Here is a 22,637-nt window from a genome sequence, read left to right as displayed (position 1 = left end):
AATTGGGCGTAGCTTGCACTAGTGGCGTAAGGCTCACAGCGGAGCTGATCGGCACTTAGCTGGTCCTGGCCTTTCGAGGTTTTGCGAAGTTTTGCGAGGTTATGGTATGTTTTGCTAAGTATTGCGAGGTTACGCTAAGCTTTACTTGGTTTTGCTAAGTGTTGCCAAGTGTTGCGAGGTGATGCCCAGACTCGCCAAGTCCCGCTCTATCACTCTAAGCCAGCCTTCTGTCTCGGTAGGTGCCCCCGCATCAGGGACGAGTGCAACGTTGCCGGGTGGTAGCGTGCTCAGCTTCGGGCTAAGACCAGCTATAGGTGCCGAACAGCTCCGCTGAGTCTCTAGCCTTGCGCCACTAGTGCAAGCTACGCCCAACTTTTCTGAGCCAAGTAGCCGGCCTTACCACGCAAGGGCTAGGTAGCGAGACAGCGAAGCTATGCACATATGCGCCAGGGGTTGCTCGGCAACGCGAGGTGACGTCATCGCTCCGCGAGGTTTTTCGTCCACGACGGACGGACTAACGCTCGGCTTAAACAGCTCCGCTGTTAAAAAAGGATGAAGGAAGGTGACGAGGAGAAAAAAAAAAACACGCATACGTTGTTAGTATACGCACATGCCTAACGCTTGATAGCGTTCACCGCTCAGTCGCAGATAGGTAGCTTCAGACACCATAGCTGTGCTGTTTGTTTTGTGCATTGTACACTTATATGGTCATGCTCCCTAAGCATTAGTTTGTGAGGGAGGTGTTTCCCGACTTGGAGCATGGCAATAACCTAAGGCTCGACAGCCGCCGAATGCTTTGGAACCTGTTTGCATCGTGCTACGGCACAAACTGTTCACACTTACATATAAGAAGGTAAAAACCTCGCTACGTAAGTTATTGCAAGCTGCAGGCTTCATAACTGATGGTGACAAGGTAAAAAGGCTTTCGCCTTGATGTCTCTTAGGTAAGACCAAAGGACCTCGGCAATTATTGTTCCCATAGTACTTGTTAACGATGTCGAGTTTCTAAAAAGACTTGCATTATGAAACATCTTCTAGCGCAGAAAAACACATGGACAGAGTAGAAAGAGAATACCACGAACGCCAGTCTTTAATTTGTGGTGCCCTTCTCTACTCTGTTATGGGCTGTTGTGCGCTGGAAGATGTGTCATAATGCAATTCACAGCCAACTAGCGTCTACGCTTAATTCTAAAGAAACTGCCGCTATATCACCCGAATGCTGAGAGCGCTCAAATAAACACACAAGGGAGATTATACTTTCATTCAATTATTTTTCGGGCTGTTCGACCATAAAATCAGGATTAAAATAACAAAAAAGGGGGGGTAGCTAGGAGGACAGACACTCGATATTTTCTGGCATTGTGGAGAGAAATGTCGTACGGAGGAGAGTCAGCGTACGCATTGGTGTGCTCCATGCGTTAAAAAAAAAGGAGGATATGCAGCGAAGTTTTCTGCAGATATTATTTCGTGATGCAGGAACTCTGTCAAGCATTAAGGACTTACTTTAGAAGGGAGCAGCGGACACGGTTGGGCTTACCTGTCCCGGTGCTTCGGTGGCCCTTCGGCTGGCCCTACGCAGGCTGCGCATGTTCTTAGTGTTGTAGAAGCGCCGAATGGCTGTGAAGGCGAGTTTGATGAGGCGCGTGAATAGCTTGCCCAGGTCGGCCAGCACCATAAGCAGCAGTGGAATGCCAAATAATGCGTAAGCGATGGTCGCTGCCCGGCCGGTGGTGGTGCTCGGCGCAATGTTGCCGTAACCTGCATGCGGCATCGTGCACGGGGAATGTTTCCGCACGACTATTCGCTGCAGTGCCACATAAGTTAAGAAGCACTGAGTGCGCGAAGCTTAGCTTCCTTCATTATCATAATTATTACAATTGTGGGCGTTTTCTGAAACCTTTGATGTTGATCACACCTGGTGTTTTACGGCGCAAGGGCCAGGTATGACAAACGATAGCAAATAATTCAGTGCGCTCTTCAAACTAGGTTCAATGATTTCTTCCGCATGCTGTTTCACATGCAAGGGTCCGCTATACTGGGGGTGAAGCGATCCACAACTATCTCTCAAGAATGTACCACATTATCAGACCTTCGGCGTAACGCTTCATCGCTGCTGGCTTAGCTCGCTAGAGCGTACGACGTATAGCAGAAGAGAACTCTTTGATTACATTTGAAACATAAAATATATTTAGTTTATAATGGCACTCCTACGGTATCCATGTAAATAAAAACAGATTTATGAAATGTGAGTTTTGAAACTAGTAACAGAGTGTCAGTGGCAATGAATCACCTCTGGCACTCCAGCCATTAGCTCTTACGAAATATCTCACAACTTTTTTTCTCCAATAATTATGTCACGATTTTCCTCACCTACATGGCTCAATACTAATTCCACCTACGCGCACATCTCGACGTATCTTCAACTCAGTGAGACTTCAACGTCTTTATGGGGAAACCAACGCGTTCAACAAATGATTTCGCGCCCTTAATCGAAGCCTGGAAGAGCCTACCGGAATCAATTGTCCTTGAGATTAATGCCAGAGTCCCTGAAGGACTCTGGTAATGCTGAAAAAAAAAATCCTGATCTGTTAACTGTATAGTTGTATCAATAGCTGTGTTTAATCTTGAATAATTTTATTTCTGTAAATATGCGTGTTACTATAGTGCGATACTGTTCATTCTACTACTATATATATATAACATGAATGTTGTAGCGCTATTTTGTTGGTACTCGCTTGCTTACATATAGTTAAACAGTTCTAACCTTTATTATCGTTAAAAAAACGATGCTCGCTTTTTTTTTTTTTTTACTGCTCCTCTTTTGTGTAATGCCCCTGTGGCGGCCCATAAAGGTGAAGGAAATGATTGTCACGGTTAATTCCCCTCAAAGCTTGGTCAAAGCTCCGGAGCGCGGTGAACTTGGACAATGTACAGTATATGAACAACTTACGAAAGTTAGCCTCTAACCAATGTGGAATGAGCTTATATAGAAACAGTGAAATTAAAAACCGGTCTCCGTTTAGGAGACATTTAGGACATGCAGCGAGTATTGAGATAGGAAGTAAAAAATTGGGGGACATTTAAGCTTCGCCTTTAAGAGTTGAACGCGATAGCGATATCCTGCCCCTACTGCGCACTTCAAACACTACGAGTGTTTAAGAGAATGCGCGCACTAAGGTGTGTGCCTTACGTAATGGGTAGCATGCTTTAAACCAGGAGCAATTATGCGCGAGAAACTTTTTCGAAGTTGCGATGCACCCACTACGTGGTCTTAAGGGAATACGCGCAGTAATGTGTGTGCCTTTTGTAATGGGTGGCTGTCTTTAAACCACCAAGTCGTTATGATAGTGACATGCTGTGACGCCCGATGGCAATGTACGCTTGTACCACACAATATTACTGCGATATTACATCTCGTACTGTGACACCTGTATACAGGACGCGTATTTTTGGGAAGCATGAAAGTTACTTTCAGTGCAGCTCCAAGCAGAGGCGTGGCTGTGTGGTAGAACACGTGCTTGCCACGCAGGCGGCCTGGGTTCTATTCTCACTCGGACCCATTTTTATTATTTATTTTATTTGCAGCCTTTTCGATTTTTCGGTCACGGACAAGATGATGATTTTTCGCTCACAACCAACGGCGCCGACACCGACGCCGACGGCGGAATTTCTGCGATACGAGCTCTTTAACGCTATCGCGTCAAAATGGTCAGTGATAGGGTGGCAATGGAAAATGCGAACTAAACTCGATGTTTCAATCCTGATGTAACGCTAGCAAGGCGAGGACACAGAAGAAATTACAAACACACAGACACTGTGCTATGAAGTTCTTGTCTTGTCTGCGTTGCAGCATTAGTATTCCAAGGTGGCATTGCAATAACGCCACATCGCGGCAATGTAGTCTCAAATCTGGTGTGACATGAAAGAAAGAAAAAAAAAACAGCGCATCGGACACTTCAGTGTCCCCCTTTCTCTCCTACTAGTTTCTGTCGATGGCTCAAGCGATAGCCGTTTCTAGATCTCTTCCTCTCTCTTTTTGTCTCTGTTTTCCACCTTAAGCTATATTCGTTCATAAACGTTCATTTCTCGCCCGCTCTGTCTGCGTATGCTTGCCCGTGCCTGATTCGCTGGCTATGTAAGGGGAACGTGGCCAGGAGTGCCGTTTATCGAAAATCGTACACCGTATGAAAAGACAACAACAGCAGCAACAGCAAAGAAAATGAAACATGAAATCATAAAATACTAATAATGAAAAATAGCTGGTCGAAACGTATTGTTTGGTTAGTCAATTTGTCATGGCTTGCAAAAGGCGACACAGGGCACAGGGCAAGTATGTCCAGGAAACCACAAGGAGATGGATCGCGTTGTGATTGGTAACAACAGGCGAAATCACTAACATACAGAACCGTGGTAGGCAAATGAATAGCTTAGCCGCAGGCTTTCGTTAATGAACTTTGTGTAATTGAGTTGCCGAAGGCGGCGTACGTGCGGCAAAGGGCCTCTGCACGTTCACATTTCGTCCATTGTCCTTTATCGTTTAAACATTTCAAGAGCATGCACTCGACGCACTTTCTGAAATATCATTCACTCAGGCCTGTGGCTGACCCGCCACGGTGCTCTAGTGATTGTGGTACTCGACTGCTGACCGCCAAGGTCTGGGGTTCGAATCCAGGCCGCGGCGGCCGCATTTTCGATGGAGGCGAAAATGCTTGAGGCTCGTGTACTTAGATTCAGGTGCACGTTAAAGAACCCCAGGTGGTCGAAATTTCCGGATCTCTCCACTACGGCGTCCCTCATGATCACATCGCGGTTTTGGGACGTTAAACTCCATCAGTTATTATATTCTGGCGTGTGGCGAGCCTAAACGATGGAGCGCTTCAAACAAACATCTTCGCCTTTCAACTAGTTCACTACAGTCAAACAAATAAATCTCAATAGCACCGTAGGTCTTGCAAGTCGCACGTAATGGCGTGGCGGTGTGTTTCGCCTAGCAGTGTTGACAACTCCATCTGTTCACCTGCCGCTTGCTTTCAGCCCGAGATGCCTACCGGTAATTTGCGATCCGCGCCAACGCCAACTTAATTGGTTTTATTGCTCTACAGGCCAAAGAGAGTAATGACGTGCGAAGTCATTACTGTTTTTCTTTTTTCGCCGTAGATGCGCATCGTTTGCTCCCTCTGATTCGTTTGTTCCTCTAGCGGTGTGTGACGCAGTTCTGCAATGGAGGAAAACAATGGGGTGGAGAGGCTCCATCGGCGCGAGGGAATCTGCCAGGAGGTTGTATTCACCACTAAAGAGGCCTTTTACGACCCGCTTAAACGGGCACAAGATTGAGTCCTCCTGCCCCGAGCTCAACGGACGGAACGATTCGCGTGGTTGTGCTGCGAGCCGAACTGCGCGGCGCGGAGTATTCCGAGGCCGTATATACGATCTGGAGAAGGTGCCGAGGGAAGGCTGGAGTATGGGGTTTGTAGTAAAGAAGGTTGGGGGAGGGGGGGGGCGCACAATTGGAGTGTGGTGGAATCGATTCTCGCTTCCGCAAAGAGACACGTTCCGCCGCGCGAAACGAAGTTGTTGCGTGATCCGGGGGCTTCTGGTCTCACGCCCTCTGCGGCGTCTCGCTGCGTGCGATGGAGCCGAGAGGGTGCGCACAACTCGCGTGGGGATTTCTTTCGCTCGCCCTTCCTAAACCCGGTCTCTGAATTCGAGGTGCCGCGCTGCCGCCAAATGCAGTGCTGGCACGCCTTCAAGTTATGTGTGTTGATTACGTGTCTTTCGCGCGCCGAGACTCCGGCGCCCGTAGCAACTGCCCTCTCGTGCCGCGAGACCATTTGTGCCCGCGTCGTGCGACGGCGCAGTATTTCCGAGAGGACGGCGTTTCCACGGATAGATCTCGCCTTCTTTTTCATTCGGTTTCGTTGCTTTTCGTCATGTATCATAAACTGCCCTTTGTCGAGTGGACGATCCACCATTCCTCAAAAAGGGGCTGCCGACATTTGCGGCGATTTGTTTTGTACTTATCTCTTTTTTTATTTTCTTTGGACAAGTTTTGTGTTTTGCGGTTTCTCCAGTAGACTGTTCGGTGCAATAATGAACCTATAGGTCTGCGGCTGCGAAAAGGACGTCTCCTGCGCATTTAGACGTCTGGATCATGATCCGCTGCATAGTTGCTGGAATAACATCGCTATCGGCAGTGTGAACACAAATCAGTAAAGACACTTTTGAGAGTGTTGAGAACGACTGCCGTGTGCAAGCGCATTTGACAGAGAGGTGCAGTCCGCGCACGAGCCCATTTAATTGGATTTTTCTTTTTATCTCTCACCTTGCTCTTCTGCTCTCTCAGGGTAGGGCAGCTAACCGGATTTATTAAGCCGAAAGCCTTACATGCCTCATCAAGCAGGAAAAGTGACCGTCGCCGTAGTCGTCGTCGTCGTCAATTTGTTTATTTCTACACACTGCAGCGCAATACGTGCTACGGCAGGAAGGGGTCAACAGAGGTAAACGTACACAACAAAATAATACACAATTAAAAGAAATAACTACACAGCTACAAACGACCATTGGAAGAGGCTGTGTTATCACTATACGTCCAAGTCTAGCAATCTGGGACATGGACCACTGCGGCAAAGTCGACCCTAAGGGGAAGCGCTCGGCGTAACTCTACGGGGAGCATTCTTTAAAAATTGATTACTGAGCAGACTCCAGGCCGGAACTTACCCGCGCGGAACATTGATGCACGTAATGTATCCAGGGACTTACAGGCGGGACTGCAAGTTTTGCCCACCGGACACGCGCAACACCCTGCGCCACATGGTGCTGGACTGCACGAACAATCCGGACGTACCACCGTCATCACCCCCAAGCGGAAACGCAGAGGAAGGAGCAGACATAGAGGAAGAACTAGAAGACCAGTGGGAAGCTCTGCTGGTGACGCAAGACCCTGACAACCAGCTACGATTGGTGAACAGGGCTCGGGCGGCGGCAGGGAGCCATGGCTACCTGGACTGAGGAGGCCACCCACCTTAGGGCTCAAGTACAAAGAGCCTGGTCAAAAATAAAGTTCATTTCTCTCTCTCTGAGCAATGCCTCATTTTTTACAAACTGCACTTGAGGCACTTAATCCCGACAACGCATTTATGCTGTACATCGCAATTAGTTTTAATCCGCCCGCTGGAGTTTTTCCCCGAGACACTTTTGTGCAACCATTCAAAATGCATGGGGCGATTAAAAAAAATAATTGTAGCACAACGACCATTTATTCGCGAATTGCACTATCGTGGCAGCTACTGTATATAGGACAACCTTTTTCATTCCATTTTTATTCCTTAAACACCCCATTGAAGGGGTATTACATAAGGGGTGGGTACATACATAAAAAAATCAAAGCCATATTTTAATACAGTGCAAAGTAATCTGTTAAGGTGGCCAAAAAAGTAGAGGGACAGGTGATGGCTGTAATGTCATTGGAAAGGCCGTTCCAGTCTGTTGCTGCACGGTAGAAGAATGAGGACGAAAAAGTGACGGTGCGCGCACGCGGGCGCGCAACTTGTTGCGGCTGACCGGTGCGACTGGAAACGCGTGTCGGGGGGGAGGATATATGGTGGCTGGCCGAGTGAGCTGTAATACAACTTATCAAAAAGACAAATGCTAGCAGTGCGGCGACGAGATGCGAGTAATGATAATCCGGATTCTGTTTTCAGTGCCGATATACTGACGTCATATGAGTACTTACAGTGAATAAATCTTGTAGCTCAATTTTGAAGCGACTCGAGTTGATTGATGAGATGTATTGGACGCGGGTTCCAAATGGGGGATGCGTATTCTAATTCCGTCCTGATGAGAGACTGATAGGCGAGTAGTTTTACATGTTGAGGGGCATGGCGCAGATGACGTTTTAGGAACCCGAGTGTTTTATTAGCAGATGAAATGATGTTCGTGATGTGTGTTGCCCAGGTTAAGTCACTACAAAGGGTTACTCCGAGATATTTGTAAGAAGGAACCAATTCAAGGTTGGCATTAGCAATTCGATAAGAGAAAATGAGTGGATTTTTACGGCGGTGGAAAGAGACGGTTTTGCATTTGTTAGGGTTTAGTTCCATTAGCCACAGGCAACACCATTCTTGCACGCTTCGCAAATCATCTTGAAGTGACGTGTTATCTGAAACGCTGTTAATTTTACAATAAATCACCTTTCTATGTGGTTCGATAGAACCACATAACCACAAAGGTTCGACAAGAACCTTTCTATGTGTTTGCAATTTGGTGCGATTACACCGGCTGGATTTTTTTACTGAAAAGCTTTCCTTAACTGATACTGCGGCAAAGCAACCCTACAGAGGTAAAAAAATCGCCTGTCGCTAAATTGATGAGAAAGTGCTTACCGATCACGTTAAAAACTCGGAAAAGGTGTGCTGATGTGATTAACATTATCACCATGTTGTATAGAGAATAAGTAATAGTAATAAAGAATAATAATGAATCCAACAATTAATTTGAAACTTATGGGGGCAAGCTTGAGTGTAGAAGCATATGTATTGTATAGATGGTACTGTACGCTCGAACCCGCATATATCGAACTCGGAGAAAAAACGGGAATTAGTTCGATATATCGGCTAATTCGATGTACAACTTTACAACTTCTAATAAAATTATTGCATTTTCAATAAGAATTTTGGTGCGCAAGTAGGCTTCACGGCACTGCTTTGCGGTAATGTAAGAAACACGCCTTCACGACAATACGTGGGCTTTTTAAAATAAATTTTGTATTTTTCCGCGGTTTGTAATTGGGCATGCGGGGCAATATGCATGGGTGGGTTATACGCGCGAATTCCGAATCTGCAAAGTCTATACGCCATGTGTTGTGAAAAATGGTGTACTAAAAGCGATGTCCGTAATTGCTGGGATGTTCAAGGGATGATACAAAGCTTCGAGATGGGTATGAGCGAAGGGACCCAAATAAAATACAATTCCCTTATGTAAAGTCAACAATACTGCGTTCTCGCTTCCTCGAAAAAAAAAAGAAAAGTCCAGGGCTATTCTTTCTTTCTTTCTTTCTTTCTTTCTTTCTTTCTTTCTTTCTTTCTTTCTTTCTTTCTTTCTTTCTTTCTTTCTTTCTTTCTTTCTTTCTTTCTTTCTTTCTTTCTTTCTTTCTTTCTTTCTTTCTTTCTTTCTTTCTTTTAATCCGCCATTGTGGTCTACTGGTTACGGTGCTCGATTGCTGACCCGAAGGTCGCGGGATCGAATCCCGACCGCGGTGGCTGCATTTCAATGGAGGTAAAATGCTTCAGGACCGTGTACTTGGATTTAGGTGCACGTTAAAGAACCCCAGGTGGTCGAAATTTCCGGAGCCCTCCACTACGGAGTTCCGCATAATCATATCTTGGTTTTGGGACGTAAAACCCCAACAGCTGTTATTCTTTCTTTCTTTATTGTACCACGGTGCTTGGCTGGCGCTGGAACTATAATATTACGAAGGTCGCACTACTATCATTTGTACCGAAATTGCAAATGTGTTAAATAAAGTGCGAAAGCGATCGTGCACGCACTTTGTGCTCCATTCCACTTTTGTCATCCGATGTATTCTTCTCGAGTGACCGTCATTATTTACGGATTTGTCTATTGTACATAACAGGGTGATGCGAGCGAAATGCTTTCGCTCTAATATTATTATGGTAATATTTCCATGAAACAGACAGACGAAAGGCTCATGTTTTAAAGCGAATTGCTTTATTATTATTTTTTTGTCTGCTTCGCCAGTTTTCATAGCCGAACTTGCTCGATTCAAAAGGCGCGTGGCCGTCAAGATGTTTGAGACGCACGTTCTGTCGTTCGAGTGTTTTGTGGTGTCGAAAAGTTGAACGCTGTGCTCGGTGTTGGCGCTGTCTAGCGTCTATCCAACGCCTTGTTTGAGAGTCGCAGGGCGCATTCGTGAATGATATCGGCTGCGCGTCTCTTCTCAGATGCGCTTGCCAACTCTTCACAGCTTCACTTAGACCGAATCCCATGCACAGTTCGTGTTATCTGCAGAGTATTTATGGAATGCTTGGATAAGTACTACCTACAGTATTTGCGGCGTAAGCAAGCGGCGAAGAGAGTGCGCAGCCGGTGGCGTCACGCTGTTGTGATTCCGTTGCCGTCTCTCCACGTTAACCAATGTTCTGAACATATTAACGGAAGCACACAATGTCTGCTGTAGTCTGTCCCACAGCACTCGTGACGGCATGCTTGATATTTTACCCGCCGGGGCAGTTTAGCAGGAAGGGTGTCGCGCTGCTACGCTTGAGGATGCGGGTTCGATTCCCGGCCACCAAAGCCGCATTTCGAGGGTGGCGAGAATGCAATAACACCCGTTTGCTTAGATATAAGTATGCATCAACGAACCGCAGGTGGCTTAAATTAACCCGGAGTCCTCCACTACAGTGTGCCTCGTAATCGTTTGGCACGGAAAACCAGAGGAATTATTATTATTATTAAGCTCGGCTTTTCCAGCCAGCGACGTTCATTCGCGCCGGGAGTGTGATAGTCACCGGTTTTTTTCATTGGCTCGCCGCTCTGCCTCTGCGAGCACATTCTTTTACCCTGCATATGTTCTGGTGGACGTACGTGCTTTAAGCCTTTCATCAAGGCGAAAGCCACGAGTCCAAAAAGTCCGGCGTTGACAACACGACCGGTACAAAATTGCGTCACATGACGTCATCGGGGCGCCGAAATGACGTTTTCTCATGACGCCATCACATGACACTGACGCTTGGCCAAAGGTGGGCCAATCCTGCAGGCAGTGCAGCGCCACTTGTGCAGAAAGCTTCAAGGAGTTGGGACGAACAAACGTCAAAGCAATGTAGCGAGTGTTTCGTGAGAGCATCGACTTTCGCCCGTGCTCTCCCTAGCGTTGCCCAAAGAGAATGCGACTCTTTGTCACCGCAGTCGATTTTGTGACCTTTTTACGGTTGACGTTCGAGTTGGCCGGGTTAAATGTGAGCCCCAATATTGCAAAGCCATTGGCGGACTTTCGGAGACACTAGAAGGATGTTTCTACCACAAAAGCAGCTATAACACTGTGAATTCGCAACTGTGAGCGCCTCGGTCGAAGTGTTGCCGGTTTTCGGCATATACGCAGCATCTTTTCCGACTAGCGCATACAGTGTAGCTAACTGTCAAGAATTTTTATTTTTTCGAAGCTTTTCGACTGTAAGTGATGTTTGCGATTGTTCGGGCGCTATTGTTAATAATACGCTCAGCACTGGCTGGAATTTATTCTTGAAAAGAATTCTAAAAATGAAAGGGCTTTTTAAAAAAATGTGGACCCTATAGATCGATTTGGTTTCAGCAACATTAAAAAAATATATTCTTTATGGTTCAGTGTTCGCTAAAATTGCTTCAGCAACGGTTTTAGCTTCACGTTCTTGTTTGTTCTGACAACCTGGTTAAAGCACGAAGTGCAAGTGAAATAAACACGGCCCAGTGATACGCCGCACGCAGCCGGGCTGCCTTCGTGTCGGTCATACCGGAACATGACAGTTCTTTCGTACACCCGGGCCACATTCAGAGGGCTTTCTCCTCGTAAGTTTTTTTCGCCATTGACCGCTAATAATATGTCCAATATTGGTTTTGGCTAAAGTTTACTCTGAGGAAAAATGGCACCATAAGAGTTTCTCATGGTTGTGTGCTTCCGTGATTTATTGGGTTGACGCAGTCTATTTATCTGATGCATCCTGCATCAAATAAATAGTTCTGCGACACAGTTGCAGCGGTTTCCTCCCCCAACACGATTAATTGTATTTTTTCTCAACGCAAGAACGCGAGAAGAGCACAACGTCGCCAGGAGAGTGAGACCTGCAACAGCGGGAGACGTACGTCCTAACTTTGGACGTCCTAACTTCTGTTTTGCCAAATTAATTGCTTAACGCATCACTTAACGCGCGTATTTATTTGTACAGTGTTTATTATTTGTTAGTGTTGTATTTATTTCTCCAGTGCTATTTTGGTTCAGAGTTTTCAACTAGTTATTACGGTCAATTGTCACATGCTGTTGTTTCTTCTATTTTTGCCATTAATGAACGTGCGATTTAGAGCACATGCTTTGGCGGTGCCCCTCGTTACGTGGGGATAAGGACCTCACAGAGCACAATAGGAGCTCGGCCCTCAAGAGCTCGGAATATCAGCATCAACTTTGGGCTGTCCAGAGAGCCTGCGATGCGGCGGTTAGGCTAGGTCTAACTGTCCCCACGTGGGAGCGGCCCGCGGTGTCACCCTAAGGGGTGGCACTTCTCCGGATCTTTGAATAAAGTTCTTCGTGCCGTACCGTATGAACCTTTATTGCACATATTTCTTATTTAACACGTGTTTATGTAAACACAATATATCAACATTTTTCAATAGTTTCATAGGTTTTTACTTTGAATTATCCACTGCATGATGTACCCCACCCCTTATGGAACACCGCTATCAACGGTGCCTTTAGGAAAATAAACTGAACTGAACTGAACTAAATGAAACCTTGGGTGAAATGGTTTAATTGAACGCGCGCTCAAAAGGAAGGCTGGAAAGCATGACGGTGGGCTTGCATCCGGGTTATCACAAGAGGTAATAGAGTGCTTTAGCAGTGCCGGTTTACCGTATACGTAACTACGGAAATACCGTACCGCACATGGCTACAAGCCGACCACGGCGGTAGGGTATTGCCTTACTTACCGCACGGTAAACCGGCGCTGCTAAGACACCCGCATATCTAAGCCTCAGAATGCAAAGGGCAGCTGCGAACGCGCATCGAAATCCGAGTATTGTTTTGCACGTGCTGCATGGGCTGACAACACCATTTAACAACCCACCTTACAAATTACTTAAACGTGAAGCCTGCGAGGAAGATGTAAATGAAGAAATAAAACACATGCGCAATGTGGAGCGTCGACAATGAGATGGTTTGCGCGCGCGTTATGTGCCCTGCGCATGCTGACGCGTGCGGAGGGGCCCCGCTTTTGCGCACACACCTAGTAAGACCTGCCGATGCCTTCATAACGCAAGCGCGGCACCGCATCACCTGTACTGCGCTCCCGCCGCGGGTTTGTCGTTTCCCTAGAGTTTCTGCTCTGTTGCGAGAGATGGCGTGCCAAGGCAGTCGTTTCCAGTCGTTTCAATCCCCACATGGCTGGACGACTCTTGCTGCACAACTCCCACGAAAGCAGGCGTTGTAAACACAAAGGAGGTTGTGCCCTGCTCATCGATGCAGCCAAGCTGAATTATTGGTACCCTCTCCTTGTTCGTAGAAATAATTCAGCGTAGCCGCGTTGTGCCACGTCGTTGCATTCGCTTACCCGCCGGTACGATCACACAGCAAACGTTCTTAGACTGACAGAATGTAGCAAGCAAAGGCGAGAGGAAGTGGCTACCGCAGACCGCCAAATGTACGCGCGGGCAACACGCCAATAATGCCTCGTGCCTGGAACTTTTGTAACGGCGCGTGCACCACCCTCATGGCGAAATTATAAAAGTCTAGTCAATGAACGTGGTTTCGTGTTCCCGAAATTGGGTATCTGCTTCTTACGCCCCCTTTAGACACCACAACAGAGCCCGCAACCAATTTGGGCACTCTTTCGTGGGAAAATCATTTGTTGCGCTCCACCAAATGCATTCTACGCATTTTGAATTTTTTGCGAATTTGTTTCGTTTTCATGTGTGTTTCAAACCCCTCTACTGTAATGCCTTCTGGTGAATGTAGGTAATGAAATAAATATACAAATAAATAAATTACTACGAAGGAACTTGTCAACGTGGGTAATGTACGCCGATGACCACAAAATGTATAACTCGCCTCGGAACTAAGCATAACAGTTGGACGATTATTGAAATTGTCGGATTTAATTTCTTTGCAGCTAAAGAAGACGATATATTATGCAGGAGCGTAGTTAGGAGGGGGTGGGGGCTGAACCCCTCCCCGCACACAATTTTTAGATTTTGCATATGTACACATTCGTATGTGTACGCGCACACATACAAACGAACACACGAACGTACATAAAATATGGTTGACCCCCCCCCCCCCCGAAAAAAATTGCTGTCTATGCTAGTGATATGCCTACTTCTCCCGTTTATCCTATCGCGCCCTAGTTTAGGGTGCTACAACGACTACAACTACTAATTATAAGAAATGGGAGTTAATGCGAAAGAAAGTGCTGAGGATTTTTTAGAATTATTATGGTGAACCCAAAGGCTTACCAACTAATCCTTGATCATGCACAATTTGCTCAAAGTGAGTAAATTATATAACTTTCAAGGTGGTGATACCCCGCAGTCTAAGGAAAGCCACCCTCGGCTATTTCTACGACTCGCGGTTGGCCGGACATGCGAGTGGCCTTAAGACTTTTCAAAAGTTGTGCCGCTCTGCTACCTGGCCTGGCATGAAGCGTGATGCCCTTCACTACGCCCGCTCATGCCGCGTGTGCCAATGCGTGAAGCCTCGTGGTGGCAAGCCTCCCGGGCTCATGCAGCCGATCGACAGCCAACAACCCTGGCAAGTCGCGGCCTGTGGCATTATGGGACCCTTCCCAAGAAGCCGGAGAGGCCATGTTTTTCTCCTGGCTGTCACAGATCACTTCACGAAGTGGGTTGAGCTGTTTCCCCTTCGGAAGCTAACGGCACGCGCAATCTGGGACAAGTTGACCGAGGTCTTTACCCGCTTTGGCTTTCCGGCGGAGTTGATCACGGACAATGCGTCCTACTTCACGGCCAAGGTGTTTGTGGATGCGTGTGCTGCCTTTGGCATTAAGCACCGCAAGACAACCACGTATCACCCACAGGCCAACCCGACTGAGCGGATAAACCGAAACCTCAAGCCCTTGCTGACCGCCTTTGCGCAGCAACACAGGGATTGGGATGCCTGTCTTAACGAGATAGGCTTCTCCTTGCGGTCCACGGTGAACCGTTCAACCGGGTACACGCCCGCTTTCCTCAACTTCGGGAGAGAGCTGCCTAACCCTATGGACCGTGTTCTGCGGGGCGGTAGCGGGGCGTCCGCCACGAACGCCGGCCCGTCTGGCTACGCGGCGGAACTGCGCTCAAGGATGGACGCAGCCCTCGACCTGGCGCGTTCCAACCTGGCAAAAGCGCGAGCTGGACAGAAGGCTCAATACGACCGGTCACATCGGGACGTGCACTACGATGTCGGCGACCTCGTCCTCAGGCGTAATCACGTCTTGAGTGACGCCGCCAAAGGCATCTCTGCCTCCCTGTCGGCCAAGTGGTTGGGCCCATACCGAGTGCAGACCAAAGTGTCGCCTCTGGTGTACAAGCTGGCTGACTCCCAAGGGAGGCAAGTCGGCGGTCCAGTTAACGTCTCCGACCGCAAACCTTTCGTTGCCCGCAGCAACGACTTGGGAGGGGGGGAGGCGGTCACCGAACCGCAGGAAAACCGTGAGAAGGCTGGCTCCAAGCCACGCCATCGGTACAATCTGCGGAAACGCACCTAAGCAACCTTGCTCCCACTGACAGGTAGCTGGACTTTATTCCATACCATGACAGCGAATGGAGAATTACCGCTAAGGTGCGGCGGCACACGTCTGGAAGTGGTAGAAGGCCCTCTTGGCCGAACAAACCCTCTGACGTGTTGTCCAAGCCATAACCTGGCAAGCGCCCCCTTTGTTGGGCAGCACTGTCAGGCAGGCACCCATTTTTGGCAAGCCGGCTATGCCGGGGGCACTACTGTGCACTCGTGCGTCGCCCAGTCGTCTCCCTGCGCGTGGCTCTACCGTGCCACCAGCCTGTTCCTGACCAGCTGGCCTGCTGTCCCCTGGTCCCTCCTGCTGTGGCCTGGTTCCTGCCTTCTGGCCTGCAGCCACGACCACCTTGCCTAACCCACCAGGCAGCTTCGCCTGCCGCCCTCGGCGACTGGTCCGCCCACTCAAGCTTTGGCCCAGGCCCTAGCGTGGTCGCTCCGGCTTCCGTTCCTGGCTGCCTGCTGTCCCGGCCTGCCGTTCCTGTGAGGCGACACAGTCCCAGCGACTTTCGGCGGTTGGCTGCCGCTCGCAACTTGCAGCCACGCTTCGTACGTTCCCGGCTGCCAACCTCTCCAGTCCGGCGAACTTCAAGCGGGCTGGCTGCCCGCCCTTGTGCAGTCTTGCCCCCGTTCCTCCTGGGCTGCGGACTTTCTCTCGACAGTGGGCTCTCCCCGGTGGTGGAACTTTTGGTGGGACGTTTCGTGTGGCCATGGCCGACCTATGGATTTGTACCTTCGTGAAGACGACACCCCCCTGTTGGACTTTGCCCCGTTGGCCAGCCCCCTTGCGGCTGAGCCGACCTTGCCACTTGGCCTCGGACAGCCTCTTTCACAGGCTGGCCTCGGTCTTTAGGAGGGGGGAATGTGGGAATCGAGCGCGCCCTCCCCTTTGGCGCGTCGTTCCCCAGCTAGCGCGTGTGTTGGCCCCGCGCGGCTCGAGCGCCGGGGACCACCGTTAATCGGCAGCGCCAGGCCTCTTTGTCTGGTGCGAGCCATGCGTCGGCTTCCCGGCGCGCGGGCACGCGTCCGGGCATGCCTCGACATGCTCACGCCACCAAGCTAGCTTACGTCACTGCGCAACGCCTGTCCTCATTGGCCGCCAGTGACAACCCCCTTCCCCCTTGAGCTCGCTTCTGTCTGGCGCGGGCTTGCCCGCGGCAGATGCTCTCAGGCCTTGACGAGAGGTTGACGCGCTGCTGAGCAGGCGGCTTCTCGTTCGTGCGTTCGACTTCGGCCCTCGTGCGTGAGTCGTCGCGCCGTAGGCAAGCGTACTTGCTCGGTCTTGCGGAGTTCCCTATACGGCCTGCAAGCCCGTGAGTGTCGCACTGTGCTGCATCTTGGGTTAATAAACCCGTTGTTGTTGTTACCCTGCCTCGTGCGTGGTTTCTGCGCCGTGTCGGAGAAAAAACGACGAACCCGGCCGCAGCGTCGTCGCACGCAGCGGCAGTGGAGAACGTCGCGTCCCTACACGGTCGCGCTCGTAGGTAAGCCTAGTGCAAACCTATCTCCACAATCTCTCCTTGCACGTAAACAAGCATAACCTGCTACATTCACAACACACAACGTCCATCGGCACGTTGTACACTGCGTAACGAGTGGATGCCAACAAAGCGAGCACGTACAAATTTTGGAAGCTCTATCCCCACCTGTCAAATACCCGCACTAGTAAATCTTGGGAATTTACGAATATGCTTCAATAATCACTTTATAAATTCAAGTAGCAAATACGATTTTTTTTGTTGAATCAGTGATGTAACACAAGCACATTGATATAATTTATAATTATTTTTTGAGATTGCTATGTTTTTATGTGCATGAAAAGAAGTTCATAATTATTACAGCTGTATTTACCATGCGCGATTTTATCTTGAATTGTATGACATTTTCACTCAAAATACCCAGTGGTGTAAAGTCTTTCAGATGTTTATTCTGTGAATGTATCCATTGGTGATGTCTGTACGGTCCCCTGACCCCTAATGGCAACTTTTTCCATAGAGAAACCTCAGCTTTTTACGTTGGAATTAAAGCAGAGTTAGTATAACGACATGCCTACATTGGAATAATTAGGCTTAAACGATGACAAATGCTTGTTTATGTTGGAGCAAACGTCTGCGTCTGCGTAAAATTCCCTGCCACCCCATGTCACCTTGGCCTGTAACTATGTCCAGTACTAGCAAATCGTGTAAAACAACAGGCAACAAGCAGCGGCCAGCACCCGAAAAGTGGGAGGCAAACAGAAAATGAAATAGTCGGGTTCAAAAGAGACAGCTCGAAGACTATTGCATGGAGCGTCTGACACCCAAATTAATGACGCCTCCAAGGATGTAGTGCTTATTAGAGGGGTAGTGACACAAAATTTCGCGGCTGAGATAGCCTGCGGGATCGATTCTCGTGAACATGCGTTTGTCATTTATCAAATCTGAAGAGCGAATACAGCTTGGAATGTAATTTATATGAATTTTGAAGTTCGCATGCCCGACCCAGCGCTATACGCCGCATCTCGCGACACTGACATCATACATAGTGACCTGAAGGGGACCCCAAACTTCCGCGATGTCACCAATGCGGCCGAGCTCCGAGATGCCCAGCTAAATCACGACGTCATAGTCGCCATTGCGCTTTTGCCGCGCTTGCGCCAGCAGGCCACTATTCGACGGCTGCTCGCGAATACGTGCCCGCGGCGAAAGTGTGCAAGCCTCAAGGAAGTCTTTGCCACCAGGTGACGATGATGACGACGACGGCAACGACATCGCGCGTTGCACATGCCGCATGCGAAAGACGATGCAGGCAGCGCGGAAGTGCAGCGCAGTTATGTGTGCGTTTCACACGCTAGGTGGCGTTAGTTGCAGACGGCGGCTCGTCGTTCTCGGAGCTCTCCCAAACCGAAACTGAGACTGGTCGGCAATAAACAGGTCGTAATTAATTATCTGTCGCGCGCTTCAGCAAGCGATGTGCCGGGTTATGACTAATAGGCCTTCGGCAATATATTGCAGAAAAAAAAAAACAACGTCAGATCAAAAGTTTTGTGTCAGTACCCCTTTCATGGCAACCTACGTTATGCAGATAACTTCGACACGCATTAGCTCTCTATAGGCAGCCTTGAGGTTGTAGCAAGTAAGACAGCCGTGCATTATCATCAACGTGTGCCTTGCATGTGCGCAAGCTTCGGTTGAACATAGAGGTGGATATTCAAAAAGAGAGGAATATCTAAGGAACTACAGACTTAACAATGAGAGCTCACCTCTGGCACGTTCCTGATCTTTCTATTATTATCGGTATTTCTTAATTCAGCGCCTTAACAGGATAGAGGGTCTTCTCCTGAAGGATTGCATCGCTTAATATTATAGCTTTTTTTCTTAGAACACGACGGTTTGTTTCTTTCGTTTTCTTTTGACAGCGGAGCTGTTTAAGCGGGCTGCAATGTGTCTGCTGAATCCGAAAACTATCATCATCATGAACCTGCACGCTCTCTCTTCGTCCTCTTCTTCATCTTCTGCTTCGCTCCTTGAACACGTGCGCCGATTTGTCCGGCGGAGAACGCAACGAGTACGGAGTAGAAAGAGATAGAAAGAAAGACAAAGAGAGACATAGAGAGAAAAAAAGAGAAGAGAGAAATAATATAGAAGGGGAGAGAACGAGTGCAGAGAGAGAGAGAGAGCGAAATAAGAAAGAAAAGGAAAAAAAAGAGAAAAAGATAGAAACACAGAGAAAGAAATAGACAGAGAGAGAAAGAGTTGCAAAGAAACATACACAAAAACAGAAAAAAGAGAGACAGAATTCATAGTATGGTATAGCAAGGGGCGGGAAAGGGAAGTGAGGGTGACGAGGAGGGAAAGGAGGAGGTGAGAGGGTAATGTGTAGCACAGCCTTGTATACTGCAGTATAGCAAGGGGTGAGAAAGGGTTGTCAGGGTAAGGAGGAGGACAACGCCACCAGCTCCACCGCTTCCTCCGTCTTCGCACCGGTAGTGCGTAGCTGCCCCGATTTTTTTTTTTGTGCTTTCACTAGTAAGTACGTCTGTCCAATAAACGGCATTGGAGCGAAACAGAATAAACAGCAGACTTAGAAACTGGGCAAAGCCAACGCTGGCTACAGCCATACCACCACGACGCTCCCGTCGTCTCATCGTGCAGACCTTATAGACGACTTAACCAGCTCAAGGTAAACATCTGAAACTTCTACCATGCACAGCGTGCTACTGCACCAGCTGTGGGAGACGAAAACCTTTCTTAAGACGCAGGATTGCCTGAAGCCACATACTACTGGTCCGTACAGTTGTGCTCATCTTTCGCTGGCTGACGACGAAGTGTTGGGCTACCGCCTATACGTATTTTCCGTTTCGCAAATAAAATCGAAAAATGGTATGACGTTGCTCGCGCATGAGCTTGGCTGCGCCATCGCCGTCCTGCGCTTTTGCTGCATCGCGACCCGAGTGCGTGCAATAAGGTGAACCCAGTCAGGCGGAGATATAGCTCGCCGATGGCAAGGGGCCATCCCGAGGCAAACAAAGCGTGCGCAATCCTTCCGCTCCCCTTTCAGGTTGCTACGACGGGTAGGGTTTTATTTATATCCGTTGCCATAATCTCAGAAGCCGAGTACGTTTTCTTTATCCCTGTGCGGCGTCGTTATTTCACCTTTCTTCCTTCTATCATATCTTTTGACTCGCTCGCGTGCTATCCATTCGTTGGTGTGCTTACTGCACTTCCATGTATTCGACTGCTTAGCAGTGGAAGCGCGATCTCTTATTGCACATCGTTTCGGTGACCCAGAAAGGATGCTTCGTAGCTTTCGCGACCCTTTCCGGAAGGCGTTGCTGAGTTTGTCTATACTTCCAAGCTTGCCTGAAGATGAAATTATGAATCAGGCCGATAACACGCTCAACAAGGCAAACAAAAAAAAAACAAAAAAAAACCCAAAAAAAAGCTGATTTACTCTTTAGAAGGAAGATATGTTCATTGAGCCAACCAGTGGCTGCGAGCTGGTGAAAAGGCAGGACTGCGAAACGAAAGTATATTACAGGTCATCCTGACATGCGTGCTATATCTCGTGATGCTGACTGCTGCCATCCGCACCGCAGCTTTCAGCAGGCATCCCTGGAAGCACTCATGTGTTTAGTGTTTGAATAAACTTTATCTATGCCGCTGATCTGTTTGTGTTCCAGCATTTACAGTAAGCTTTGCGCTATTGATGTTTCGTCTCTGGGGAGAAGTACTGCGCATCCTCGCATATTAAAGCTGAATTGTTCAGTTACTTCTACGTTGTGATCTCTCCCACCGATCTCCTATTTACCCTGCCTTGTGCGAAGTGATTCCATTTGATTCCTGCGCACTACTTTATTTCATCATCCTACCTAACTTGCTGCCGTCCTCGTCCGCGTTTCCCCTTCCTTGGCATCCATTACGTTGCTCTAACTGAGCACTAGATGTCTGTTCTTCGCATTACATGGCTAGCCCAGGTTCATTTTTTTGTTGTTACTTAATGTGAGACAGAATATCCGCTACCCCTGTTCGTTCCCTGATCCATTCTGCTGCCTTCCGATCGCTTAATGTTACGCCTGTCATTTTCCGTTCTATCGCAAGCTGCGTGGTCCTTAACTTTTTCTAGAGTTTCCTTGTGATCCCCCAAGCTTCAACCACATATGTTAGTGCTGGCAAAATGAAATGGTTGCACACATTTAGTATTAGAGACAGCGGTAAATGGTCTATCGTCATTTCGCAATGTCTGCCATACGCGCTCCAGCCAATCCTTATTCTTCGGTGAATTCCCTTTTCATGAGTGAGCTCTAGTGATGCAGAACTAACGACGGTACTATCGATACTATCGATAACTGAGTGACTATCGAACTATCGATGGTGAAAAATACTATCGATAGCGCCATCGATAGTAAACTCGATGGTACTATCGACAGCATAAAATCAACAGCGCGAACTCATTGCAGAATAAACTTGGTTCCCCGCGCGCGTGGTACATAGCGGAGCCGGAGGAGCAGGCTCAAGGGCAAGAAAGTTGACATGTTTGTGTTCCTCACCAGAGTGCATTGCTGACACATGATCATAAAGTCAAACTGTTCAGCTGTAGCGGAAAGGAAGCCGTTACATGTGGTGGAACTGCGCGGCTTCAAATTTATATTGCATTTTATGATTTCAATATAAAAAAATATCAACAACTAAGTTTGTTAATTGTAAGGCGTAACTGCTTGCCTTTGAATGTAAATTTATTGATAGGCCTATTCCGCCATTTTCACCGCAGAAATATTATGTTTCTCTCACCCAAAATTGCTCATAAATTAAGCGAAGCTGATAGCAGGCTATCGCAAACATTTCAGCAATATGCCCGGCCATCAACAACATCATTATTCACACCACTATCGATAGTATTTTCACGTGGTTGTGAAGGTGAAGAATGCTGCAGCAAGACTTGGAAATACTAAACTCTTTATTTGGGCGAACTTGTGCCCAGAAAATCAAAACTCAATATACAAACGATACACGCTGCGCACTGATAGCGGCGAGAACAGTCGTCGGCCGTCGAGTAATCTGATCATTGGTGGAACGCATCGTATTTTATACATCAATCATCGAACCTGCCAGCGTTATCGCTGGTGCTCGCGCAAGCTCTCGCATAAACTTGACTATTCGCGTACGGCGCGTAATCTTAACAGAATGATCTCAAACAATCGTGAAGCTTCTCAAACATTGAGGCGTGGTCTGCGTCAAACGTTGCTAACAATCTTTGTGGGTGAAACCCGAATACATCAAAACAAGGCAATAAACATGTGCGGCAATAATATCGCTAGTAATATTAACGATGGTACTACCGATTGGACTATCGATAGTTTGTTTACACTATCGATAGTTTAAGAAAAAACTATCGATGCTATCGATAGTCAATTTATCGATAGTTCTGCATCACTAGTGGGCTCCCCTGTTGGTAATTGACCCAGATATACATACTCTTGTAGAGATGTATGCTAAATGCGATTGCTGATCGTCAGCCTCTTTCGCTATGGACTATCTACACACTATCTTTTAATGACGATAGCTTATTCTGCCGTCTTTGACTGCTCGCGCTTCACGTAAAATGGGTCCTCACCAACTGGCCCAGTTCGACATCATGATAAGATACTATCGCGCGATGTGAGCTTGGGGCG

General features: G+C 48.0%; 1 protein-coding gene across 1 annotated transcript in view; it reads right to left on the bottom strand.

Moving 5' to 3' along the window:
- LOC119383297 (TWiK family of potassium channels protein 18) overlaps positions 1–22,637 on the bottom strand; it is an 84,584-nt gene that overhangs the window by 2,835 nt on the left and 59,112 nt on the right. The window contains exon 3 of the mRNA XM_037651368.2: positions 1,538–1,758. Within this exon, the coding sequence (XP_037507296.2) occupies positions 1,538–1,758 (221 nt within the window). The remainder of the gene's footprint in view (positions 1–1,537; positions 1,759–22,637) is intronic.

Source organism: Rhipicephalus sanguineus, chromosome 1 (genome assembly GCF_013339695.2).
Source record: "Rhipicephalus sanguineus isolate Rsan-2018 chromosome 1, BIME_Rsan_1.4, whole genome shotgun sequence".
Classification (NCBI taxonomy): Eukaryota; Metazoa; Arthropoda; class Arachnida; order Ixodida; family Ixodidae; genus Rhipicephalus; species Rhipicephalus sanguineus.
This window is presented reverse-complemented; position numbering and strand designations above follow the sequence as displayed.